Genomic DNA, 27,132 nt, shown 5'->3' with positions numbered 1-27,132 from the left:
ACTGGTGAATGCTTTCTTGCTCTCAGGACAAGGTTTCCGAGCCTGTATAAAGGCGTAGACGCTCTAATAAAATCTGAGTACTTAAGTTATATAAACTTAATATAATCCAGTTTATATAACCCAGCGCTCAGATTTTATTAGAGCGTTTAGGCTCCGAAACCATGTCCTGACAGCGAGAACCATTCACCGGGCTTTATGTTTATATTATAAAGCATCCCAAGATACATACTGCCATTTGTCAGGAATGGTGTAGGGTCTCCTGCCTGGGGGAGGGGTTGGACGAGATGACCTACAAGGTCCCTTCCAACTCTGATAGTCTAATTTCCTTCAGCCGTTTTCCGTGCCTCCTCCAGCCGCCCCGTTTTCAGCCGCCTCTCGGCCTTCCAAGTGCTCCACCCTCCCCCCGTTTCCTGGTAGGGAAACGAAACTGGTCCTAAGGAAACGAAACGAAGCCAGAGAAGCCGCTGGGCTTTAACCAGAGGGTTGCGTTGGAAGTCCACTCTGCTGCCTGGTCATGGCCTCCCTCGCGCACGTCGGATCGTGGGGTCTGGACAACTTCCACTGTGAGTACCTGCAGCCCAACAAGGAGTTTCTCCAACAGGCGTGCCGAGCCATCGACTGCATCTGCGACTTTCTCAAGAGGCACTGCTTCAAGGATGTGCCCTGGCGTGGGATTAAAGTGCTGAAGGTGGTGAAGGTGAGCAGAGGACGGGCGGGCAACAGGCAGGGTCCCGGGATGGAAGGGAGACGGTGTTGGGAAGGGCTTTCCGCAGCACCACTAGGCAAGCTGTCCTGCCTTGCAGCTTTATTTTGTAATTCGTTAACCCATGTAGATACTTCGTATTTTAATTGGATTTGTTTTCTCTCTTTTAAAATTGGCGTTCAGGTTCATTAGCTTTTAACATTCCTTTCTTTCCCCCCCCCTCCACTTTAAAATAAGTTTTTATTAAATATTTTTTTAAAATAATTGTCTACATAAACAGGGTGTTGTCTTGAGTACAGTGGATTTTGAGAAATAGTCATCTTAATAACAGTAATATTCATAGCATTCATAACGATCGCATAATAACAGTATTTCCTTATTTATTTTAGCCTGCCTTTCTTATGTAATTAATCATTCTTTTATGCTTACAAATGTCTAACTTCTGTTTCTGCTAGTTGGCCATTGGTAAAACAAGCTTTTAACAAGCTGGAGACCAGCTCCAGATAACTAAACATTTGTTAGTACAAATTGGGGTCTGGTTTAATCTCTTTTGTGAACTCCAAACAATCTTTTTTCCTTACAATGGTGCCCCTTCTGACGTCAGACCTCATTTTAATGAACATGTGTGATATTATGGGGTGCATAAATGTAACATGTTTGACTACAGGTGACTGATTTCCTATGCAAAGGGGAGATTTCTTTGGTCAGTGTGAGCATCCTTGTGATGAGTTCAGTTCCTGGCGACCTCATCCCACTTGGAGAGGGGGTGTCACAACAACATAGAAGAAATTTGGTTTCTTCTAAACCCTTTTTGCAGCTTCTTTGTCCTGCAACCAATCTGAGGAGGTTGAAAACTGGATTATCCAGCGGGCAAGGAAGACCCTGATGCCAAGAGCCCCGGGGAAAAATATATTATTATCAGGAAAGGGGTTCTGGGTGGGGTGTGCTAGGTCCAAACCAAATGGTTCCTTCCTTCCTCCTCCTCCTAATGGCAACCAGGCGATGGCAACAGCACCTATTACGTGTATCTCTTGGTGCAAACAGCCAGGAGTCTCACTACTTGAAACCCTCCCTTTTCCCTTTCTCAGGGAGGATCGCTGGGAAAAGGCACATCCATGAAAAATGGGTCAGATGCTGACCTGGTGCTGTTCTTGAACATCTTCAGAAGTTACACCGACCAGGAAAGCAGCCGGAAGATGATCATTGAGGAGATTGAAAGGCGGCTCAATGAATGCCAGGAGTTGCTGAATCGGGAAGTTTTCTTTGAGAAGTTTAAGTGGCCCAACCCTCGGGTGCTCCAATTCAAGTTATGTTCAAGAGAGTCAAATGATTCCATTGAGTTTGATGTCCTGCCGGCCTACGATGCCCTAGGTGGGTTTTTCTTCCTGAGCAAGGGGGAAAAAAAAAACCTTCCCCCCCACCCCGTCCCCAGCTAGGGGTGGGCAGGGATCACCAGAGCCATATAGGAGACCTGTTTGTCTTCTAAAACAGGGCCCCTAATCCCAGGGCCACAACCTGTTTGAAACTGAGCTGCGGGAGAGATGTAACAGATAATCAGAGTTGGAAGGGACCTTGTAGGTCATCTAGTCCAACCCTCTGCCCAAGCGGGAGACCCTATAACATTTCTGACAGATGGCGGTCCAATCTTTTCTTGAAAGTCTCAAGTGATGGCGCTCCCACAACTTCCTGAGGCAACTTCTGTTCCAGGGGTTGATTGTTCTCACTGTCAGAAAAAAATTCTCCTTATTTCCAGGTTGAATCTCTCCTGGATCAGTTTCCATCCATTGTTCCTTGTCTGGCCTTCAGGTGCCTTGGAAAATAGCTTGACCCCCTTCCTCCTCCTCTCTGGGGCAGCCCCTCAAATATTGGAAGATGCTCTCCTGTCTCCCCTGGTCCTTCTCTTCCCTCGACTAGCCAGGCCCAGTTCCTGTAACCGTTTGTTGTATGTTTTAGCCTCCAGCCTCCTAATCATGATGGTGAAGAGCATGTACCAAGCTCTTCTCGCCAAAGTGGAGGGCACTTGTGCTCACACACACAAAGCTCCATTTTCACGAATGGAGCTTGGCGTGCAAGTGAAAGTACCTTCCATTTGCAGGAGTAGAGTTTTGCATATGAGAGCAAGACCCCTTCACTTGCACGCAAACCTCCCCTCGTGAGAGCAGAGGGTGTGTGCCCCCGCCACTCACAGAAATAGAGAAACAGAGCACCTACCACTCACACATTCCTCCCCCCCTGCCCCCCTGTGCTGGGCTGGGCCCCCAAGCTGAAAAGGTTGGGGACCGCTGCTCTAAACTGAATGTCAGTAAGTTGTGGAAGCAATTCAGAAATTCTGACAAATGAACGGACAACTGAAGAGCAAGTGGAAAAATTCTCTTCCTGCCATCAATTCCAAGGAAGGGAGAACACGGGCGAGGTTTTTCTGGGTGGAAAGGGCTGGCCTTAGACCTATTTTAAGGGGGTGTGAGTGTTGGGTCTGCTTTGCACCCACCTGGCTTCCTCAGTTTCCCTGCAGTGATTCAGGAGGGTATCTCTTTCCCAGGCTTACTTCAGGAACAAAGGAGCTCATAGTTGGACCTGCCTTTCTAAAGCAGCTTTTTCCACTGGAGAAATTGAGTAAGATTCTCACTTTACAAAGTTGGTGGAGGGCTTTTGAGGCCTAGTTGCATTTTCTCTTTGACAGGCCAATATGTTCAACACTCCAAGCCTCACCCTCAGATATACGTCGATCTAATAAGCACAGGCAAATGTGGCGAGTTCTCTCCCTGCTTCACAGAGCTGCAGAAGGATTTCATAGTGGACCGTACCACCAAGCTGAAGAGCCTCATCCGCCTGGTGAAACACTGGTACAAAGAGGTCTGTTGTCTGGAGAATTGATTCAGGGTCCCAATTTATGGTTTTCCCACGAGTAAGAGTTTGTAGGAGGGTTGTTGAAGTCAGTCTTTCTTAGGAAACCGTCCCAGCCCCATCTCAATGCTTTGAGTAGAGTAGAGTAGAGTAGAGTAGACTGGAATAGACTAGACTAGACTAGACTAGAATAGAATTCTTTATTGGCCAAGTGGGATTGGACACACAAGGAATTTGTCTTGGTGCAAATGCTCTCAGTGTACATAAAAAGAAAAGATACATTCGTCAAGAATCATCAGGTACAACACTTAAAAATAGTCATAGGATACAAATAAGCAAATCATACTAGGAAACAGTCACTATAAATCGTAAGGATATAAGCAACAAAATTACAGTCATACAGTCACAAGTGGGAGGGGATGGGTGATAGAAACGATGAGAAGATTAATAGTTAATAGCAGTGCAGACTTTGTCAATAGTTGGACAGTGTGGAGGGAATTATTTGTTTAGCAGACGGGTGGCATTTGGGAAAAAACTCTCCTTGTGTCTAGTTGTTCTGGTGCACAGGGCTCTATAGTGTCATTTTGAGGGTAAGAGTTGAACTGGTTTATGTCCAGGATGTGAGGGGTCTGTAAATATTTTCACAGCCCTCTTTTTGACTCGTGCAGTATATGGGTCCTCCATGGAAGGCAGGTTGGTAGCCATTGTTTTTTCTGCAGTTCTTTGGGATACTATACAGGTAATCCTTGACTTACGACCACAATTAAGCCCAAAATTTTTCTTGTTAAGTGAGGCAAGTGTTAAGCAACATTCCTTGCCACAGTTGTTAAGTGAATCACTGCAGTTGATAAGTTAAAATAAATGAAATCTGTTTCAGGGTATCTGCCTCAATTATTTACAAGGTAGTCAAGGGAAGATTGTCTTTAGTCAGGCTTCCTCATTCAAATAGTGCAGTGAGTTTTATTTGAACTGCTTTTCTGTGTAACCCAGGTGAAAGAAAAGTCAATCCCCCCGAAGTATGCCCTTGAGCTACTAACGGTCTACGCATGGGAGCAAGGAAGTAGACAAGCCCAGTTCAACATGGCCGAGGGTTTCCGGACAGTGTTGTGGCTCATTGAGCACTATGAGGAGATTTGTATCTATTGGACGGAATACTATGATTTTCACAATGAGATCATCAAGCAGTATTTACAGGAGCAACTCTGTAAAAAGAGGTCAGTCTCCCACCTTGGATTCCAAGGCAGTTTTTTTTCAAAAATCAGTAATGAGATTTGTCATAGTGGAGAAAGTCCTGCAACAACAGCTCCCAGCGAGTTTCAAATTGGAGTAAAATGCTAACACCTTTTGAGCTGTTGCTACCTTTGGTTGCCTTATGCATCGATGTGTCTTCCTTTTTGGGGTGGCGAGAGCAAAACAGCTGTGAAACAAAGAATATGATGTGTGTGTGTGTGTGTCCAACTTCTCTTCTTCCCTTGCAAAATTAATCCTGAAGTTCTAGCTTGATTTTCATCTGACCTAGGAAGACCATTTATTAATCTGGTGGTCACTAGAAGACACACAACTCTTTGCTGCCATCTATCTGAATTTTTGCAACCTAGCTATTTTTGCAATAGCCCTACTATTGGTGTAGTTGTGAAATGGTAGATCCACCAAATACTGAAGTTAATGGAAAGTACTTACTCTAGGAAAGCTGAGAACAATATTTTCTAAGACCTAGAAAATGCCTGGTTTCAATAAGCTTTTGGCTGGGTTGGCACAAAATGCTCAAGCAAGTACATTTTCTAAACCCATGTAATACTCTCAAATACATGTTATCAGACTGGTTGGGTTCACACAGCAAGTTAAGCCACGAAATAACTAAGGTTGGTAGTTCTATGGAGACTGCCAGTAAGGATTTGACTGATCTTGGATGTGTTGGGTGAACAGCCAGGCGGGACAACTTGCCATGGAACAAAAATTACATTAATATCAAAGAAATGAGAGAACAGAATAGTTAAAGGATGCAAAAGGAAGGATAAAACAAAATGTAAATGACAAAAATTATAGAATGATTTGTAAAATTATTTTAAATAATTACATTGAATTGTTAGCCACAGAGAGTTGTCCCATTGCTCAGCTGGCCTGCTCCAGTTAGCAGCTCTTCTTTCATGTGAAAAATCTAAATCTGTTAACAGACGTGAGAAATTTCAAGAGAACTGAACTCATCTGCTCCAGCCTGCAACGTAAGATTCTAACTTCCTTTATTGCAATTCAGGCCAGTGATCCTTGATCCAGCAGATCCAACTGCAAACTTCGGAGAGGCAAAAGGCTGGGATCGGCTTGCAGAAAAGGCGAGACGTTACGCTTCCATGAATTGCTGTCAGAAACGAGATGGTTCTTTGGTTGAACCCTGGGATGTGCCGGTGAGGGAAAAGAATGGCAAAGTTGCATTTTTGCTGGGTTTCTCTGGGATAAGAAGCCATGGTGATACAGTGGTTAGAATGCAGGACTCAGGCTACTCCAGGCCACTGCCGGCTGCCGGGATTGTCAAGCGGCATATAAGTCCAAGTGCTATTGCTGCTGTAAGTCGACTCCGCCCACTCTGTCAAGAGTTCGATCTTGACCAGCTCAGGGTTGAATCAGCCTTGCATCCTTCCGAGGTCGTTAAAATGAGGACCTCTCTGAGCTGACTTGTTTTCTTGCAAACGTTCCATGATCCTACTAAATAACATCATCAGTGCTAGAAGGGAACAAGATTTTGTGGAGCTTGGTTGTTTTCTTGCAGACCTTTCATGATCTAAACTAGGTAACATCATCAGTTGGCCACAACTGTTCACAGCAAGTTGGCCACAGCAAATTATCCCATTCCGAGTTGCAGGGATTAGGATAAAGGAACAGATTTCCCACAGAGTTCCAGACATCACCAAATAACGACCGGTCCATTTTTGTGTCTTTTCTAGCTGGCAAAGAAAGTGCCCTTGGGGGTAGTGTTGCAGCAGATCCCATTTCCAAATCAGGACACAAGACCACAAAAGGTTGGAGAATACAGGTTTTTTATTTGTGCACAAAGGTTCAGAGCATCAGCACGGCAAATTCTGAACCCCCAACTCTTCCTGAGGTGTCACTTTTATACATGTCATAACCTCAGCCTAGCCCTGGGCGTTTCTTATGTTAAACTATACCAAAAAGGAAAAGTACATTTCTGTTATTTTCCAGACCCATCCTTATTCACTGAAACATGCTTACTTCCAGTTCAGCAATTTCGTGGTTTTGCACAATATTTCTATAAGAAGCAAGATAAGGGGTCAGAGAATTTCTGGTAAATGCATATGTTGTTTTTGACCTTCCAGGTTGCTTCAGAAGAATGGTCCTATTGCACTCTATTATGAAGAGACCCCATGTGGATCTGAAATGCTGGGATAGAAGCAGCTTAATGGCAAGGCGCTTTGGCTTTTAATACTTCTTCGGCAGCTCAACTATATGGGAAAATCAGGAATTACACTTATATACGATGCTAAAGGAACAATCTGAAATGGATGAAGACGTGATTTTAAAAGCCAACTTAGTTTGAGGAATTGGTGACATGGAAGAGAAGCCATCATTCATCTATGGTGGGATATGGTGGGATCCAAGAATGAAATCCATCCTAGAGTTGCATTTGGTGACTTCCAGTTGTAGTCATGTTTACTTTATGTTGGTGTGTATTTTACATATTCATGTGCAGAAATTGCAGGTAAAGGGGCTGGCTTTAAGGAAACATATCATGCTGTTATTATATCTCAGGAAAATTGGGCATAGCCTGGAGAGGAATTGTGGTAGAAAGACCAGGTAGAAAGACTTATTAATTTTGTTAAATGATATTTCTTCCTATGATATGCTTTGAAATTAAAGTTATTATTATTTTTGCTATGCTTTGTTTAATAAACATTTTCAGCTTTGGTTGCATTTACGCTTTTATTGTTTTTGAGTCCACAAACTTCCCGTGCACACTCTTCAAATCATGTCTATCTTGCAAGCATTTTGTGCACGAGTTTAAGGGTGGGGTAGACATTTGTGGGGGGGGGGGGGTTCCCTGTCCAAAAGTTTCTACTAAAAGTTCAGAAAATTAAAATTTTTCTTTTCCCCTTGGTTCACTTTGAGTGACGTTTTCATCAAAATGTCCTACAGTTGTATGGAAGGTGTTTAGAAACCTGCAACAATCACCAAGGTGTTTTTGTGTATGCCTTGCTGTACAACTCCCTACCTGGGTTTGCAAATTACTAAACTCCTAGTTTCTCTTTGTCTTTCAACTTGATATTTAGCAGGGACTGAATTACCAACAGCAACAGCAACAGCAAAAGCACTATATTTCACCTCATAGTGCTTCACCTCAGGGGCCCCAAAGCCCCGTTTCATTGACCGGTATGGATTCATAGCATGTCACAAACCAGATTGTGTGAACAAGTGAAGCCCCACATGTGAGATGCAGGCAGCATGGGAAACCAGGCCCCCCCTCTGGTCCATGGAAAAACCACTTAACAGGGCAGGAAAGATCATAAAATGGGGCAAAACCAACTTCACAGATGAAACGTGTTTGAACCTTAGTAGCTCTGTTGGGTAGTTGGGCCGTTGGTTTCAGCTCCGAGCTGGGCAATTTGATTGCAAATATTGCATCACCGTTTGTAAGTTTTACAGTTCTGGAGTTTTTTGTGATGATGTGTGAGGAGTATTTTGCTTTTGTATATATATATCAGTGATCAGTGCTGCAGAAAAAATCATTTTGTTTTTCTGCTGTTCATATGAACAGCAGAAAAACAAAATGATTTTTTCTGCAGCACTGATCAAGCCACCTCACTTTCCCCATGCCAGTTAAATGTCACTTAAGTTGTTTCTGGAAGAGGCTACGGGAAACACAGAACAAGCTTTATCAAACTCAAGAGGCCATTTCTAGAAGGGCTTACCTTCGCTGCAATCATCAGAACAGAACCTCCAGTTTGAGAGGCAGTCTATCCCAAGATTTCAGTTGATGACCCTTAAAAATAGGGTTTGTCTCATTCTTGGGCCCTTTTGCCACCTTGACCCACTTGCTTTTGAGGGCGATGCATAGGTATCCAGCAAGTCCTCTTCTTCCTCATCATCCTCCAGACCGCAAAGATTTAAGACTCAACCACAAAATAGCGGGGGGGGTGGGGGGTGGTAGGCTAGAAGACCTCCCAAATCCCTTCCAACTGTTATTCTGAATGAGAGGGAACTTTCTCACCCACATGGGTGGCAAGATTGTTGAGCTCCTTGGATCCCCTTTTTAAAGTGATGTACATGTGTGTTTTGTAGGGTTTTTTTTTTTTGAACACTTTAAATACTTTGGGAAGTGTAAGCTGCCTACAACTGTTTGGAGTCAGTTGACCTCTAGATTTAATAAAATGAGGGAGAAGGGAGCCCACCCTTCCTATCAAGGGGAAGTGAGGAAATGCTTTGTGATGCCAAATTCTGTACAAACATGCAGACTCCAATCCTACCTCCAGTGGCCCCTTTTGGGTCAACATGAGAATATTTCTAATAAAACATTATTTGAAATACCCACCCAATGGAAACAAAATGAAAACACAACAAGGAAATCATAAACACAGATGATTTTATTATAGAAGATCTCGTAGGGCAGAAGTGCATTTTCCAGTGAGGTTGTTCTATTTTTTTATTTGTTTAGAAGACACATATCTCTGAATGACCATCCACACAACACCAGAGGTATATAATTTCTTTCTTACAGAATTTCTCAGTGGACAGAAAAAGAATGAAGAGTTCTCCATTTTTCTAAGGCCTTAGAAATTGAAAGGACAGAAAATCTCTCTTTTGACAAGAAATACTTAATCATCTGTCCCTTCACCCCAGATTACAATATTACTGATCAAAATAGGCAGGATTTTAAACCCACACAAAGACACAATTTCCTATGAATTGAAGTATGAAAAGTCACAAGGATTAGAGATCTCTATGGAAAAAAGATTTATACTGAAACAAAAAACTGGCCCTATAGAGAAACAAAATGCACCAACCTTCCTAGTTCAAGATAAGGATTAAAAATTCAAATTTGGCTCGTAATTTCTTCATAATGATAACCTATATATATATATTTTTTATTGCATTGAAAGTAAAGGATGGGGGTGGGAATATAACAAGGTACTTTTTTCCTGCATAATACTGGTTAAAAAGATTAATCTATTTTCAGTAGAAAAAAATAACAGGCATGCATCTTTACAAAGAAGTACTTGAAAAACACAAACAATCCCTTTTGCCTTGCCAGTGTTTGCTGTTCGATATATTGTTGACACTGCTACTGTCCTTCCTCTGGGACTGAAGGCTTCGTGGGGACTCTTGTCAGAACGTCACCTTGGATTTGAAACTCCAGCGAGGTCCAATCCAGCAACAGGTCTGAGGCCACAGGCAATTGGGTCTCGTGTACCTCTTTGGCAGTCAAGATCTTTCTCCCACAAAGGACTGGCTCCCCATCAAAGCAGCCTCCATAGGAATCCTGTTCCTGAGCCAGCATCACCACCAGATCGGTCTTGACCTCAGAGGGGCTCCCCCTTTCTTTGGCAAAGCTGGACTATCCCCGTGGCGGAATCCCAAATGCAACCCAATGGGTGGTAGACCTGTCTGAGGGGTTGGGCCTCGTGCAAGCGGTGCACTCGCCACCCACCCACATTTCAAAGCCACTGGGGTTTCAGAAGAGGAGAACCTCGTTGTCGTGGTCTCGGGAAGCAGCTGAGAAGGGGGAGAAGCTGCGGGTCAAGTCGGTGAAGAAGCGGAGACAAAGGGTCAACTGTCGCAAGCCTCGATGTAGAGGTTGGGCTTCAGGAGAACGTGGGAGTTAGCAGAAAGCTTGGAGAACACGAAGGCCTTTCCATCCAAACCTGGGGAAGAAAGGAGGGAGAGAAGACCATGAAAGAAGGGTGGGCTTCATGCCCACAGAGCTATTCAAACACACCTTGCATGAACCCACGGTGGATTCAAGGTGGATTCAGGGTGAAAGTCCCACCATGGAATGAAGACTTGCCTGTGTTGGTCAAGATCCCTGGAACACTGAAGATCACCAGGACTGCACAAAGCAACGGGCGGTCTTCTCCACGATGTCACCCAGCATAGCCACCAGTTTCTGAAATCAGCTGCTTGAAGGGCCACCAGAGATCCTCTAAGCGTGGCTGTCTTTAAGTTAGAGAGACGTTTTCAGCAGTTGAGAAGGTTCCTCCTGCTTCTGAACAGAGTCCTCAAAACGCTCTTCCAGGGTCTGTCTGCAAAGAAGCACCAAACAAGGGAGACAGATGGAGAAACAGCTGTTAAGATATTATGGTCTGGCACATGAGATAATGTCATGGCAGAGTCAGGTATGCAGCCAGCCTCAAAATGAACACTCTGGCAGGTTCTTCTCCGAAACTCAAAACCCAATTTCATCCACCTTAACATAAATCTAAAATTTCACTATGCTCATCTTTATGATGATGATGAAAATGACTGCTTGCTATTTTGTTAATTTTATATATCACCCATTTGGCAATTCGAGGCAACGCTATATATCAGGCTGTCTCCCTAGTGGCCACAATTTGGGCTGGCAAATTATTAAGCAAAGTGATCACTAAGGGAAACTGGCTGGGCAAGGGGGGGAAGGATAGCTGACCAGTGGCGAGGGGGCAAGAGGAGGAATGCCCAGGATAGCTCAGGCTAAGTTGGACATGAAATTGTAGCCACAATCAATTGTCCTCGTGGGGCCTTCCTCAAACGCTAAGAACCACAGCCACGGCCAAATTATGCCAGGCAAGGAAACTATAAAATCTGTTCTCCATCAGCAGCCACACCTACCATTAAAATGGGCGGTCCGGTCAGTACAGTGGAGGCAGCATCACGTCGCCGGAGCTTGTAGAGTTTTTGGATGTTAGTGCAGTTTCCTCTACGGAGTTGGTTGGCCGAGTCAAGCCCTACACTGCTTTCAGCTGATCTCTCTCTTCTGAAAGTCTCGGACACTCTGGGTCAGCTCCTCGGCCCCCGTTTTGGCCTCTTGGAAACGGCCTGCCGCAGCTACCAGGAGGGCACGTCTCCATGAGGCAGCCGGGTCAGGTGTGGAGTCCAGTTGTTCATGTTAGTGGGTTTGCAACCAGTTGAGAGGCTGGAGGAAGGGTGGGGTGAGACCACTGGATGGTCTGGTTTTCTCTCTGGGTGGTCTGGTTTTCTCTCTGGGTGGTCTGGTTTTCTCTCTGGGTGGTCTGGTTTTCTCTCTGGGTGGTCTGGTTTTCTCTCTGGGTGGTCTGGTTTTCTCTCTGGGTGGTCTGGTTTTCTCCCTGGGTGGTCTGTTGGTGGAACCTATTTGGTTAGGTGGAAGGGCTTTGTGATGGCTTCCTGTGAAAGGCTTGGGAAGTGCGGGGCAAGAAGGCTGAAGAGTGCCTTCCTCATCATCCTCTTCCTCCCAGAGCCTGTTGGCATGTGGTCACAAGGCCACATCATCCTTGGGGGTCCATGCCAGGTGCTTAATGGGTAGGACAGCTACATGCTCAGCATTCACCTCTGCCAGGAGACAGTGTGACTGGTGTTTGCCGAGGGCCCCTTTCGTCTTGAAACGGAGACCACAGAAGCTGGGGGCGCTGGGATTTTCTGCTCGGTTTGGGCTGCCAGAATCATTGGCGCCCCCATCTCTACTGCTGGAGACCGAAAGTCCAGGGGGATTAGGACTCATTACTTGAGTCGTATCAGTCACCAGCAGCAAACCCTCTACAAGGTGGTTGGCCTTGCAGGGGGGTGGCTTGGGTCTTAGCTCCAGTAGGGAGGGTCAGAGAGACCATCCATACCTTCTCCAGCGGTCGCCACGGGGAGGCGCCCAAGCCGTGCAACTATGCTTCAGTTAAGAGAGTCATAGTTACTCCCGCCACCTACTCTATTATCAGCCAACAGCTCTACCTAGCATTAAAAAGCTGAGGCTTTCTCTCTCTCTCTCTAGTTCTAAGGACCATCGCCATGGCCAAATTACGCCAGGCAAGGAAACTCTAAACGCCTATTATCAGCCCAAAGCCACGCCTAGCCTTAAAGTGGGCCATTGAACTCTGTCCTCAAGAAACAATCACAAGCCCCAAAAGCTAACATCAGACCAACACGCAGGAAATAATGGCCAAAGAAGTGCCAAACATGGAAACAACAAATAGCTCAACTAAAGAACCTCAAGGCTACTTCTACCAACACTGAAACAACAAGCCACTAAAGCCACTAAAACGTAACTTGGGAGCAAATTCTTTCCCCTCCTAGCACTTCACTTGTTGGTAATGAAACATCTGCAAGAAAACCACTAAGCTCAGAGATACCAAGAACGCCTCATTTCAAACCTGAGCCACGAATGTTGTCCTGTACTGTATACAGCGCTGTATTGAAATGTATCCCCATGTATATTTTTGGTGCTAAGAAGTCTTGTTGGTATTGGCATCATTCTTTTTAAGGAAGTGGAGGTGGGATGGAGGTGATCCAAAAGGATTGCCTTCCAGTCGGAGTACCGAGGGGGTCCTCAGGGACTGGGGGAGGCGTGCGGCTGAGCCCGCTTGACTCCGCCAGGCTGATTCGCCCTCAGGGCTCGCTCATGACTTGGAAGGGTCACCCAGTGGAAGGCCATCCTGTACGAGACTCCCAGTCTCTGCGTCTGTGTTTCTGCATGTGGGCGTTTGTGTAGGTGGGTGTGTTCAGGGATTGAACAAGACAGGCAGCCGTCATCTACCTGGCTCATTCAGCCCAAGCGACAGAGACTGGAAGCTCAGGAACAGTTAGAAACGTGTATGTTTTAGATGCATTTGCACCTTAGCAAGGCCCAAAGGATTTTTTGCCATAATTAATCCCATGTTGCCAATAGGACCTGTCAGACTTCTTGGCTGAATGTGGTGCAGAATAGTTAATAAAACCAGTCCCTTACCGTTGATGTCTTCAGTTTTGACTGATTTTACTCAGTGCTCTCTGAAATAAAATAAAATAAAAAATCATCAACACCAAATGCCACCTGATGTTCAAAGACTAGAAAACAAATTCAACAATTTCACAAAGGGCCTTTTAGGTGCTTTATGCTACCATTAAAAAGAGGAAGATACGGTGAATTGGAAAGTTGTGCCCTGGAGTATAACTCAGACCCACAGTTTCTATTGTTCCCAAAGTTACCACAGGTGCTATAATTGCTCCCTGAGAATATCACCCCCATCACACAACATCTAAGACTCTCCGCTAGAATTACCTGAAGAGGCTACGGCACGGTCCAACGTGGTCGAACACACAAAGTCTTCAGCTGCAAACTCTTCAGTCGTTCAGCTCACGTTTCGGGTTCCAAGAATCATGGCCAAAGTTACGCCAAGCAAGGAAATTCTAAAATCTACTATCAGCCAGCAGCCATGCCTAGCCTTAAAGTGGGCTGTTGAGCTCTGCTTTCTGGTTCCAAGAACCATCGCTGTGGCCAAAGTTACGCCAAGCAAGGAAATTCTAAAATCTATTCAGAGCCAGCAGCCACGCCTGGCCTTAAAGTGGGCCGTTCAGCTCTGCTTTCTGGTTCTAAGAACCATCGCTGTGGCCAAAGTTACGCCAAGCAAGGAAATTCTAAAATCTATTCAGAGCCAGCAGCCACGCCTAGCCTTAAAGTGGGCTGTTCAGCTCTGCTTTCTGGTTCTAAGAACCATCGCTGTGGCCAAAGTTACGCCAAGCAAGGAAATTCTAAAATCTATTCAGAGCCAGCAGCCACGCCTAGCCTTAAAGTGGGCCGTTCAGCTCTGCTTTCTGGTTCCAAGAACCATCGCTGTGGCCAAAGTTACGCCAAGCAAGGAAATTCTAAAATCTATTCAGAGCCAGCAGCCACGCCTAGCCTTAAAGTGGGCTGTTCAGCTCTGCTTTCTGGTTCCAAGAACCATCGCTGTGGCCAAAGTTACGCCAAGCAAGGAAATTCTAAAATCTATTCAGAGCCAGCAGCCACGCCTGGCCTTAAAGTGGGCCGTTCAGCTCTGCTTTCTGGTTCTAAGAACCATCGCTGTGGCCAAAGTTACGCCAAGCAAGGAAATTCTAAAATCTATTCAGAGCCAGCAGCCACGCCTAGCCTTAAAGTGGGCCGCTCAGCTCTGCTTTCTGGTTCCAAGAACCATCGCTGTGGCCAAAGTTACGCCAAGCAAGGAAATTCTAAAATCTATTCAGAGCCAGCAGCCACGCCTAGCCTTAAAGTGGGCTGTTCAGCTCTGCTTTCTGGTTCCAAGAACCATCGCTGTGGCCAAAGTTACGCCAAGCAAGGAAATTCTAAAATCTATTCAGAGCCAGCAGCCACGCCTAGCCTTAAAGTGGGCTGTTCAGCTCTGCTTTCTGGTTCCAAGAACCATCGCTGTGGCCAAAGTTACGCCAAGCAAGGAAATTCTAAAATCTATTCAGAGCCAGCAGCCACGCCTGGCCTTAAAGTGGGCCGCTCAGCTCTGCTTTCTGGTTCCAAGAACCATCGCTGTGGCCAAAGTTACGCCAAGCAAGGAAATTCTAAAATCTATTCAGAGCCAGCAGCCACGCCTAGCCTTAAAGTGGGCCGTTCAGCTCTGCTTTCTGGTTCTAAGAACCATCGCTGTGGCCAAAGTTACGCCAAGCAAGGAAATTCTAAAATCTATTCAGAGCCAGCAGCCACGCCTAGCCTTAAAGTGGGCCGTTCAGCTCTGCTTTCTGGTTCTAAGAACCATCGCTGTGGCCAAAGTTACGCCAAGCAAGGAAATTCTAAAATCTATTCAGAGCCAGCAGCCACGCCTGGCCTTAAAGTGGGCCGCTCAGCTCTGCTTTCTGGTTCTAAGAACCATCGCTGTGGCCAAAGTTACGCCAAGCAAAGAAATTCTAAAATCTATTCAGAGCCAGCAGCCACGCCTAGCCTTAAAGTGGGCTGTTCAGCTCTGCTTTCTGGTTCCAAGAACCATCGCTGTGGCCAAAGTTACGCCAAGCAAGGAAATTCTAAAATCTATTCAGAGCCAGCAGCCACGCCTGGCCTTAAAGTGGGCCGTTCAGCTCTGCTTTCTGGTTCTAAGAACCATCGCTGTGGCCAAAGTTACGCCAAGCAAGGAAATTCTAAAATCTATTCAGAGCCAGCAGCCACGCCTGGCCTTAAAGTGGGCCGTTCAGCTCTGCTTTCTGGTTCTAAGAACCATCGCTGTGGCCAAAGTTACGCCAAGCAAGGAAGTTCTAAAATCTAATTAGTTTGGAATATTACCTCCGACTGGCTCCGCCTCTCTTTCTTCTCTGCCTCCCGAGTCCCAGCAGATTGGCTGGGTCTTCTTTTGTTGCCCTGGAGCTGGAAAGCAAATTCATGGGGTGGGGAGGGAATGGGGATTTTGCAGTATCCTTCCCCTGCCATGACTACCAAGCCACGCCAGATGCATCAAGCCATGCTGCAAAACCGGTACTAAAATTTTGTGAGTCCCATCACCAATTAAAAAGGGACACTGGGGCTTTCTCTCTGGTTCTAAGAACCATTGCCACAACCAAAGTCACGCCAGGGAGCAAAACTCTAAAATCTATTATCAGCCAACAGCCACATCTAGCCCAGCTCTGCTTTCTAGTTCTGGGAACCATCGCCACCTCCAAATTACACTAGGCAAGGAAACTATAAAATCTATAATCCATCAGAACAGCCCCACCTACGATTAAAAAGGCCCGTTGAGGCTTTCTGATTGGTTCTGAGAACCATTGCCATACCCAAATTCCACCAGGCAAGAAAATTATAGAATCTATAATCCTCAAAACAGCCCCACCTACCATTAAAAAGGCCCGTTGAGGCTTTCTGATTGGTTCTGAGGACCACTGCCATGGCCAAATTCTGCCAGGCAAGAAAAGTATAGAATCTATAATCCTTCAGAAGAGCCCCACCTACCATTAAAAAGGCCCGTTGAGGCTCTCCTGTCTGGTTCTGAGAACCGCCACGGCCAGATTCCACTAGGCAAGGAAACTATAGAATCTATTATCAATCATAGCACCAACTCTGAATCAAACTACACTGGGAAAACTCAACCAAAACTTCAACTGGGAAAGTGACCATCGTATATTAAACCAAGGGGAACAAAAGCTATGAAATATCTAACCACCAGGCAGTCTGACAAATTAACCATCAGTAGGACACACAGACATAAGCAATGTCTTTATCTGTGCACAAGGGACAATCTACAAGCCCAAAAGGAATCAAAAGGACCCAAGCATTTCAACATAAATGAAATTAATTAGCATTACACACACATTCTCATTTGCATACTACATCATATTAAAGTTCATCACCAGCTTTTCTTTCAGTTTTAAGAAGTCTGGCTGGTACCGGCATTCTTTCCAAGAAAAAGAAGGTGGGAGGGAGGTGATCCAAAAGTCTTCCCTTCCAGTCGGAGTACTGAGGGGGTCTCCTCAGGGACTGGAGGGGGCTTGCAACCGAGTGCCCTCACTGCTCACTCAGGGATTGAAAGGGTCACCCAGCAGAACCCCAGAGCTGCCCAGTGTGAGTCTCCAGTTGAATGAGATTGGCAGCGGCCGTCTACCAGGCTCATTCAGTCTGAGCATCAGAGACTGGAAGCCCAGGAACTGTATGACCTCCCCAAGTAGGGGGGGTCAGTTAGAAATGGGTATGTTTTAGATACACTTGCACTTTAGTAAGGCCCAAAGTTGTTTTTTTTTTTTTGCCATAATTAATCCCGTGTGGCCAATAGTACCTGCCAGGCTTCTTGGGTAAATACAGCAATACTGGGAAGTTAATAAACCTGACTTACCTTTGATGTCTTCGACTGCTTGCCTGTTCTGATTCCCTTCACGTAGAGTGCCTCTGAAATAAGAAAAAAATCAACATCACCAAATGACCACCTGATTTTCAGAGACTAGAAAACCAATTCATCCACTTTACAAAGGTGCTTTTCTATTCTTTATCCTAAGAGTGAAAAAAGGCAAGATACCTTGAATTGTTGTGCCCTTGAGAATACCTCAAGACCCACAGGTTGTTACTGTTCCCAAAGATATGAGAATATACTAAAATTACCTCAATGCCAGCCTTACTCCTTGAGAATAGGGGCTGAAATTACCTCAGTGCCAGTCTTACTCCCAGAGAATAGGCTAAAAATTACCTCAGGTGCAGCCTTATTCCTTGAGAATAGGCTGAAATTACCTCAGGTGCAGCCTTACTCCCAGAGAATAGGCTGAAATTACCTCAGGTGCAGCCTTATTCCCTGAGAATAGGCTGAAATTACCTCAGGTGCAGCCTTATTCCTTGAGAATAGACTAAAAGTATCTCAAGTGCCAGCCTTACTCCTTGAGAATAGGCTAAAAATTACCTCAGGTGCAGCCTTATTCCTTGAGAATAGGCTAAAAATTACCTCAGGTGCAGCCTTATTCCCTGAGAATAGGCTGAAATTACCTCAGGTGCAGCCTTATTCCTTGAGAATAGACTAAAAGTATCTCAAGTGCCAGCCTTACTCCTTGAGAATAGGCTAAAAATTACCTCAGGTGCAGCCTTATTCCTTGAGAATAGGCTGAAATTACCTCAGGTGCAGCCTTATTCCTTGAGAATAGGCTGAAATTACCTCAGGTGCAGCCTTATTCCTTGAGAATAGGCTAAAAATTACCTCAGGTGCAGCCTTATTCCTTGAGAATAGGCTGAAATTACCTCAGGTGCAGCCTTACTCCCAGAGAATAGGCTGAAATTACCTCAGGTGCAGCCTTATTCCTTGAGAATAGGCTAAAAATTACCTCAGGTGCAGCCTTATTCCCTGAGAATAGGCTGAAATTACCTCAGGTGCAGCCTTATTCCTTGAGAATAGACTAAAAGTATCTCAAGTGCCAGCCTTACTCCTTGAGAATAGGCTAAAAATTACCTCAGGTGCAGCCTTATTCCTTGAGAATAGGCTAAAATTACCTCAGGTGCAGCCTTATTCCCTGAGAATAGGCTGAAATTACCTCAGGTGCAGCCTTATTCCTTGAGAATAGACTAAAAGTATCTCAAGTGCCAGCCTTACTCCTTGAGAATAGGCTAAAAATTACCTCAGGTGCAGCCTTATTCCCTGAGAATAGGCTGAAATTACCTCAGGTGCAGCCTTATTCCTTGAGAATAGGCTAAAAGTATCTCAAGTGCCAGCCTTACTCCCAGAGAACAGCCTAAAATTACCTCAGGTGCAGCCTTATTCCCTGAGAATAGGCTGAAATTACCTCAGGTGCAGCCTTATTCCTTGAGAATAGACTAAAAGTATCTCAAGTGCCAGCCTTACTCCTTGAGAATAGGCTAAAAATTACCTCAGGTGCAGCCTTATTCCTTGAGAATAGGCTAAAAATTACCTCAGGTGCAGCCTTATTCCCTGAGAATAGGCTGAAATTACCTCAGGTGCAGCCTTATTCCTTGAGAATAGACTAAAAGTATCTCAAGTGCCAGCCTTACTCCTTGAGAATAGGCTAAAATTACCTCAGGTGCAGCCTTATTCCTTGAGAATAGGCTAAAAATTACCTCAGGTGCAGCCTTATTCCCTGAGAATAGGCTGAAATTACCTCAGGTGCAGCCTTATTCCTTGAGAATAGACTAAAAGTATCTCAAGTGCCAGCCTTACTCCTTGAGAATAGGCTAAAAATTACCTCAGGTGCAGCCTTATTCCTTGAGAATAGACTAAAAGTATCTCAAGTGCCAGCCTTACTCCTTGAGAATAGGCTAAAAATTACCTCAGGTGCAGCCTTATTCCTTGAGAATAGGCTAAAAGTATCTCAAAGTGCCAGCCTTACTCCCAGAGAACAGCCTGAAATTACCTCAGGTGCAGCCTTACTCCTTGAGAATAGGCTGAAATTACCTCAGGTGCAGCCTTACTCCTTGAGAATAGACTAAAAGTATCTCAAGTGCCAGCCTTACTCCCAGAGAATAGGCTAAAAATTACCTCAGGTGCAGCCTTATTCCTTGAGAATAGACTAAAAGTATCTCAAGTGCCAGCCTTACTCCTTGAGAATAGGCTAAAAATTACCTCAGGTGCAGCCTTATTCCTTGAGAATAGGCTAAAAGTATCTCAAAGTGCCAGCCTTACTCCCAGAGAACAGCCTGAAATTACCTCAGGTGCAGCCTTACTCCTTGAGAATAGGCTGAAATTACCTCAGGTGCAGCCTTACTCCTTGAGAATAGGCTGAAATTACCTCAGGTGCAGCCTTACTCCTTGAGAATAGACTAAAAGTATCTCAAGTGCCAGCCTTACTCCTTGAGAATAGGCTAAAAATTACCTCAGGTGCAGCCTTATTCCTTGAGAATAGGCTAAAAAATTACCTCAGGTGCAGCCTTATTCCCTGAGAATAGGCTGAAATTACCTCAGGTGCAGCCTTATTCCTTGAGAATAGACTAAAAGTATCTCAAGTGCCAGCCTTACTCCCAGAGAATAGGCTAAAAATTACCTCAGGTGCAGCCTTATTCCTTGAGAATAGACTAAAAGTATCTCAAGTGCCAGCCTTACTCCTTGAGAATAGGCTAAAAATTACCTCAGGTGCAGCCTTATTCCTTGAGAATAGGCTAAAAGTATCTCAAAGTGCCAGCCTTACTCCCAGAGAACAGCCTGAAATTACCTCAGGTGCAGCCTTACTCCTTGAGAATAGGCTGAAATTACCTCAGGTGCAGCCTTACTCCTTGAGAATAGGCTGAAATTACCTCAGGTGCAGCCTTACTCCTTGAGAATAGACTAAAAGTATCTCAAGTGCCAGCCTTACTCCTTGAGAATAGGCTGAAATTACCTCAGGTGCAGCCTTATTCCTTGAGAATAGACTAAAAGTATCTCAAGTGCCAGCCTTACTCCTTGAGAATAGGCTAAAAATTACCTCAGGTGCAGCCTTATTCCTTGAGAATAGGCTAAAAGTATCTCAAAGTGCCAGCCTTACTCCCAGAGAACAGCCTGAAATTACCTCAGGTGCAGCCTTACTCCTTGAGAATAGGCTGAAATTACCTCAGGTGCAGCCTTACTCCTTGAGAATAGGCTGAAATTACCTCAGGTGCAGCCTTATTCCTTGAGAATAGACTAAAAGTATCTCAAGTCCCAGCCTTACTCCCAGAGAATAGGCTAAAAATTACCTCAGGGCAGCCTTACTCCTTGAGAATAGGCTAAAAATTACCTCAGGTGCAGCCTTATTCCTTGAGAATAGGCTAAAAGTATCTCAAGTGCCAGTCTTACTCCCAGAGAACAGCCTGAAATTACCTCAGGTGCAGCCTTATTCCTTGAGAATAGGCTGAAATTACCTCAGGTGCAGCCTTACTCCTTGAGAATAGGCTGAAATTACCTCAGGTGCAGCCTTATTCCTTGAGAATAGGCTGAAATTACCTCAGGTGCAGCCTTATTCCTTGAGAATAGGCTGAAATTACCTCAGGTGCAGCCTTATTCCTTGAGAATAGGCTAAAGGTATCTCAAGTGCCAGCCTTACTCCCAGAGTACAGGTTAAAATTACCTCAGGTGCAGCCTTACTCCCAAAGAATACGCTAATATTACCCCAGCGGCTGTTTTTACTCGAGAATAGACTAAAATTACCCCGGGCACCGTCCTTGCTTCCCGAGAATAGGCTATTTCATTAGCTCCCCCTCCGCAACCCACAAAGTCTAAGAGCCTCGCGCTAGGATTACCTCAACGTTCAAGAGGCGGTCATCTAATCTGCGAAGTCTTCAGCTGCGGAGGCGCCGTAGGGAGAGCTGGCTTTGCTCCCGCACGGCCCGCAGCATCGTCTCTTTCGAGAGGGGAAAGAGACGAGCAGGCGGCGGCACGTGCTGCTTCTGCAGCGCGCTCGCACTTTTGCCTCCGCCTGAGGAGCCCGCCGAATTTTTAAAGCGTTCCCACCCCTCGGAGGAAAGAAGCCACTCAGCCAATCCGAGGGGGACGGGTTTCCAAATCAGCCAATCGCAGCCGAGCCGAGCGCGGGAGGGGGTCCCAGAGCGCTGGGCGGGAAAGGCACGTGGCTCATCACGGACAGGTGAGGGCGGTTGGAGGTCAGCACGCGGTCAGAGTTAGCACGTGTGTCAGAACGTGTCCAATAAGATGAGATCGATAAGCCAGTTTTATACGGTGGGCACACCTGGCCCACATTAAAATTAAACTGTTGCCTGCTCTCGAAAGAAAATCTATCTATCTGCCTATCGTCTATCATCTGTCTATCATCTATCTAGCTGTCTGTCTATCATCTATCATCTGTCTATCATTTGTCTAGCTATCTGTCTAGCTAGCTAGCTAGCTAGCTGTGTCTGTCTATCATCTGTCTGTCTGTCTGTCTTCTATCACCTAGCTAGCTATATGTCTCTGTGTATCATCTATCTATCTATTCATCATCCATCTATCAATCATCTATACACACACACACAAACACACATTTATGCATGCTACACACACACACACACACACACACACACACATAAATCACTGTCCATTTTGAATAGGTAGTATTCATGGTGCAATGCCTTCTCCTCTAGGTTTCATCCCATCTGGGAACCCTTTGGAGGACTACAAAACCTATTCGCCTGCCAGCCAGCCAGCGCCCGCCCCTTTTGCTGGAGAGGCCGAGGTCACTTCAGCTTTACTTCAGTTGCAGGGCTGCCTTCCCACCCCGTTGGGAAGGTCCAAGTTTTTAAATTATCTCTTATTATTTTTTGTAGAGGACTGAGAGATCAGAGGGAGTCTTGGCCTCGACTTACAACAGTTCATTTAGTGGCCATTCAAAGTTACAATGGCATTGAAAAAAAGTGACTTGTGGTTTACCTCACACTTACGGCCGTTGCAGCATCCCCATGGTTACATGATCAAGAGTCAGATGCTTGGCCACTGACTCACATTTACGACGGCTGCAGCATCTTGGGGGGTCATATGATCCCTTTTTGCGACCTCCTGACAAGCCAAATCCATGCGGAAGCCAGGCTGACTTAACAGCCATGCTTAACATACTTAACAACTGCAGTGATTTGCTTAGCGACGGTGACAAGAAAGGTCATAAAATGGGGCAAAACTCACTTAAATGTTTCACTTAGCAACATAAATTTAGGGCTGAATTGTGGTTGTAACTTGAGGACTACCTGTACTGGGGATGCTTTGGATTACAAGTCCCATCAGCCATTTCGGGGGGTGGGTGTTGTTGGTAGGGATCACCCCTTTTTGCAACAGTTGGCCCTGCTCAAAATACTGTTTTAAAGAAAACCTGCAAATTTAATAAATTAAAAAATGAAATTATGTGATTATGTGAAATTGTGTGATTTTTACACACACACACACACAAGGAAATGCTTTCGACTTCAGATCCCATTAGCCTGCTTTGCCCCTAAAATCAAAACCCCCTTTTGGGGAGTTTTTTTGTGTTTTCTTTGCACTTTTCCGGCCAGGTTACAATCTTGCCAAATAGCCCTTGGTTTTATTGTCTTGTGCAAATATTGAATTTGTTATTTTTTTTCCAGTTTCTTTTTGAAAACAAAAAAACAAAACAACAGGACTTGCTTTGCTTTGCTTTGCTTTCTAAGAATTCTGATTAACTGTTACAAATGGAGGCCTTTTTTGGATACATGATGCCTTAGCTTCCTGAAAGTGAAAGAAATCGACCCAAATTTGAAACCGTTATTCCCCTTTTCTCTTGTTGGAAGAAATATCCTTCTGGGTTCAATTCCAAAATGGGGAAAAAGAAACTGGAAGCATGGAGGCTGTTTGGAAAGATGGTTTTAATGGGGGACAGGGCCACAGGCTTCTAGCTCCAAAGTGAAAGGGACGCTCACATGCTTCAGGATGTTGCGAGACCCTTGGTTATAGACCCTCCCCTTAGGCCCCACTTTACTGTTTTCTGTTCCTGTGTAAAAAATGTATCCCATTGGCTGTCAGACTCCCAGGGGCGGGGGGGGGGGGGGGGGTCTTAGCTTGGACCCCATGGCTTCACCTGAATGCTGGCTGATGCCATCTTCCCAGGCCGGGTGGTGATATGGGTAGTGGTCTTTGTTATGTAGAATACTCTGGCCCAAGCCTTAACGGCCCACCCCATTAACAAAGGTGGTTCTGAGTTTCTACTTCTCTGAGTTTCTACTTCTCTGAGTTTCTACTTCTCTGAGTTTCTACTTCTCTTTTTAGGGGAAATTTTCTGCCTTTTTAGTATATCTTAAAATATTTCATTTTCCTAGGAGAGCGGTGGGTGTTAACTTCTTCCACCCCTATTACAGGAAAGCTTTGCTCCCCCCATCACCCCTAGTTAAACGTTTTCAAAAGTCTGTCGATGGCACTCCAAACTCCATCGTCCTGTGCCCAGCCAAGGGCGGCCTTAATCCAGATTTTAGAAACCCCTTCTAAAATCGATGGCACTCCAAACTCCATCCCCCTTCCTGTGCCAGCCGTATGTATGGGACACTGCTAAGGCGTATATTTGGGGACTAGCTATAATATAGGGCGGGGGGGGGTCCCCAAACTTGGCTACTTTAAGACTTGTGGACTTCAACTCCCAGAATTCCCCAGCCAGCATAGTTTAATCTCTTGTAATCCCTTCCTCTGCAACCTGTCTCTACTTTAGGAGATTAAGAGGCAGAAAAAGCAGGCATGGCTGGATGGGGAATTCTGGGAGTTGAAGTCCACAAGTCTTAAAGTGGCCAAAGTTGGGAGACCTCTGACATAAGGGGAGAGGGGAGAAAAAGGCACAAAATCAAACGATGTTGGCAGAAGGACATAGACAGGAGCCTGGAATTAGAACGACAGAAACCACCAAACCAGAAGACTCTATTTATTTATTTTTATTTGTCAATCGCTTTCAAGATAATAGATATAAGTATGTATATACATAGTTATGAATACATGAAATGGGTACATATAAGAAAAATAAAAGAGACAATAGGACAGGGACAGTAGGCACGTGGGTGCGCTTATGCACGCCCCTTACAGACCTCTTAGGAAAGGGGTGAGGTCAATAGTAGACAGTCTAAGGTGAAAGTTTTGGGGGTTTGGGGAAGAAACCACAGAGTCAGGTAGAGAATTCCAGACATTGACCCCTCTGTGGCTGAAGTCGTATTTCCTGCAACCAAGTTTGGTGCCGGTTTACCTTGAGTTTGTATCTATTGTTTGCTCTTGTGTTGTTGTGGTTGAAGCTGAAGTATTCATTGACAGGTAGGACATTGCAATGTATGATTTTATATACTATACTTAGATCGGACCGAAGGCGGGGTAAGTTCTAGGTTGTCTAGGTCTAGAATTTCGAGTCTGGTGGCATTAAAAATATAAACAAACAAACCACATGGATCTAATAATACATAAAATAAATCTACCGGATAAAGAAGAAGTTGGCACAAGTTTAAAAAAGAAAAAGAAAATCAGAAATGACGAAACGAAACAGCGCCGGCCCCTTTCGCTTTCCTTTTCGAGTTTCGTTTCCTCCGCCCGCAGAAGCGCAGCGCTGGCAGCTTTTGTTTTCCGGAGACTCTCCGCCCTGCCGGGCAGTGTCTCAAGTCGGGAGGACCGTATAAAAGGAGGCGGTCGGAACCGGCGAAGTCAGAGGCGGTTTTCCTATTATTTGCGGCTGCGGACTGAGCGAGAGCTCGAGAACACGGACGGCTGAAGATGGTAAGAAGCGGGGCGAAGCGACCGTGGGAAAGCGGGCCTGTGTGTGTATAGGTAGATAGGTATAGGTAGATAGATATAGGTATATACATACAGATAGATACAGGCATATAGATATAAGATACAGATTTAGAGAGAGATAGATAGATAGATAGATAGATAGATAGATAGATAGATAGATAGATAGATAGATAGAGATTTAGATATAGATATATCTCTCTCTTCCCTCCCTCTCTCTTCCCCCCCTCGGGGTCCTGGAGAAGGAGGCCGGGTGGGGATGCGGGGTGGGGCGGGAAAGTCGCCTTCACAGCCCGGTTAAAGCGATCCTCTGTTGGGCGCTGAATGTTAACCCCGATCCTCCGTTGCGCTTTTCTCAGGCGCTGACCCTGAGCGTGAAGCTGCTGACGGGCGAGGTCCACTCCGTGGTTTGCTCCCCCAACCAAACCGTCTGGGATTTCAAAACCCAACTGGGTCGCCAGGCCGGGGTGTCCCCCTATCAGCAGAAGCTGGCTTCCTCCACCGGCGGCCACCTGGACCTGCAGGACGGCGCCCCGCTCGCCAACTACAGGCTGCGCACCGGCGACACTCTCCTGCTGATGGTGAAGAACGAGGAGTCCATCCCGGTTCTGCTGAAGAACGCCAACAACCGAACCACCACTTACCACGTCCTGCCTTCCGACACGGTGGGGCGGTTCCGAGCCCAGATCCGCGCGCAGGAGCGAATCCAAGACGACCAGTACTGGCTGACTTACGGGAGCCAGACCTTGGAGGATGGGCGCACATTCTCCCATTACAACATTTGCCCCGGGGGCACCCTGACCCTGAATCTACGCCTGAGGGGGGAAGAGGGTCTCCCCGTAAACCACCTGGGATGAATTAGTTTATCTCCCCCCACCCCCGTCCCAATTTCTGTTTTGTGAGCTTCCCTTGCAATCCTGTACCTTGAATCACGATTTTTCTCCCATCCTTGTTGTTAGAAGAGAAGGGGGTTGTCTTATGTAACTCACCTGTAACTCTGAGTTTACCTGGACAGGGCTGTGAAATGATAAATAAAAACAAAATGTTTTTCCCCCCCAGACAGTCCTTTGTTTCTATTTTTGTTTGGGCTCAGCGTTTTAGGTAATTCAACCACGTTTCCCTTGGGTTTGCCTCCATAATCATACAACAACAGAGGTGGAAGGGACCTTGGAGGTCATCTAGTCCAACCCCCTGCCCAAGCAGGAGGCCCTTATATACCATTCCAGACAAAGGACTCTTCCGATCTTTTCTGGAAAACTCCAGTGTTTTACCCAAACTAGGAAACATCATCAGGGCTAAAAGAAAAGGATGATGGGGGCAGAAGGAGAACTGTGGGGTTTTGGTGCTTTCTGGACTTGTTTTTGTACAGAAGTTTCATTTTATTAAAAAAAATAATTTTATTAATTATACTTTAAAATATTGGACACAGTGCGACTGTCCTGGCATCATCTTTGCCTCACATACTAAAGTATTATGTTCAGTTGTAATTACTTATGTAACCTCAACTGTCTGTTTTACAAATCCCAGTTAATTTTTATTCCTCAGCCCCTCCTTTCCATTCCCACCACTGATATAATTTATTCCATGATATTCTGTCTCGCCTGTATTTTTAAATTCCAACGTCAGTCTATCCCTTTCTGCACAAATCCGTATTTTCTTTGTCACTTCGCCTTCTGAGGGGATTTCTCTATTTTTCCATTACTGACCGAAAAAAATCATACTTGCTGGCGAGTCGTGGTAAAAAAATAGTCCTGGTTTCTTTTTCTATTTTTGTACAGATGTTTCAACACCCAAACTAGGTGACATCGTGAGTGCTAGGGGGAAATGGGGGGGTTTCCAGGAGGAGGGGAAGGACTGTGGGGGCCTTGGTTTTCTCTTAGCTTGCTTCTTCTTTCATTACCCAAACTAGGTGACATCATCACATCACTAGCCTGATGATGTTACCTAGCTGGAGTGATGAAATGTCTGCGAGAAAACAACCAAGCTTAGAGACCACGGAAGTGTCAGGGCTCCAACAAATCCCCCTCATTCAAAGCAAAAGTCTCTAGCCGCATCTCA

General features: G+C 45.5%; 1 protein-coding gene and 1 long non-coding RNA gene across 2 annotated transcripts; one reads left to right on the top strand and one right to left on the bottom strand.

The window, feature by feature from the left end:
* The first annotated feature begins 382 nt into the window (after positions 1-382).
* LOC113450869 (2'-5'-oligoadenylate synthase 1A-like) lies at positions 383-26,068 on the top strand. The gene is made up of 8 exons (XM_087913461.1): positions 383-697; positions 1,792-2,074; positions 3,384-3,556; positions 4,152-4,286; positions 4,538-4,761; positions 5,802-5,949; positions 6,487-6,561; positions 25,434-26,068. Exons 1-8 carry the CDS (start codon positions 515-517, stop codon positions 25,929-25,931), a joined length of 1,719 nt encoding a protein of 572 aa, XP_087769587.1. The 5' UTR covers positions 383-514; the 3' UTR covers positions 25,932-26,068.
* Positions 9,124-11,542, bottom strand: LOC113450877 (uncharacterized). Its single transcript, XR_015739592.1, has 3 exons — positions 11,360-11,542; positions 10,560-10,790; positions 9,124-10,416 (listed from the first exon to the last, which is right to left on the bottom strand). It is a non-coding gene; the product is annotated as an uncharacterized LOC113450877 (long non-coding RNA).
* Positions 26,069-27,132: the final 1,064 nt, after the last annotated feature.

This window comes from Pseudonaja textilis, chromosome 15 (assembly GCF_049901715.1).
Source record: "Pseudonaja textilis isolate UNSWEBS1 chromosome 15, rPseTex1.2, whole genome shotgun sequence".
NCBI classification, from domain to species: Eukaryota; Metazoa; Chordata; class Lepidosauria; order Squamata; family Elapidae; genus Pseudonaja; species Pseudonaja textilis.
This window is presented reverse-complemented; position numbering and strand designations above follow the sequence as displayed.

Excerpts from the sequence above, each read along its gene's own strand:
- LOC113450869 (XM_087913461.1), top strand. The coding sequence starts at position 515 with ATGGCCTCCCTCGCGCACGTCGGATCGTGGGGTCTGGACAACTTCCAC. Across the intron at positions 4,287-4,537 it reads TTCTTTGGGATACTATACAG|GTGAAAGAAAAGTCAATCCC; the intron begins GTAATCCTTGAC and ends TGTGTAACCCAG. Across the intron at positions 4,762-5,801 it reads GAGCAACTCTGTAAAAAGAG|GCCAGTGATCCTTGATCCAG; the intron begins GTCAGTCTCCCA and ends ATTGCAATTCAG.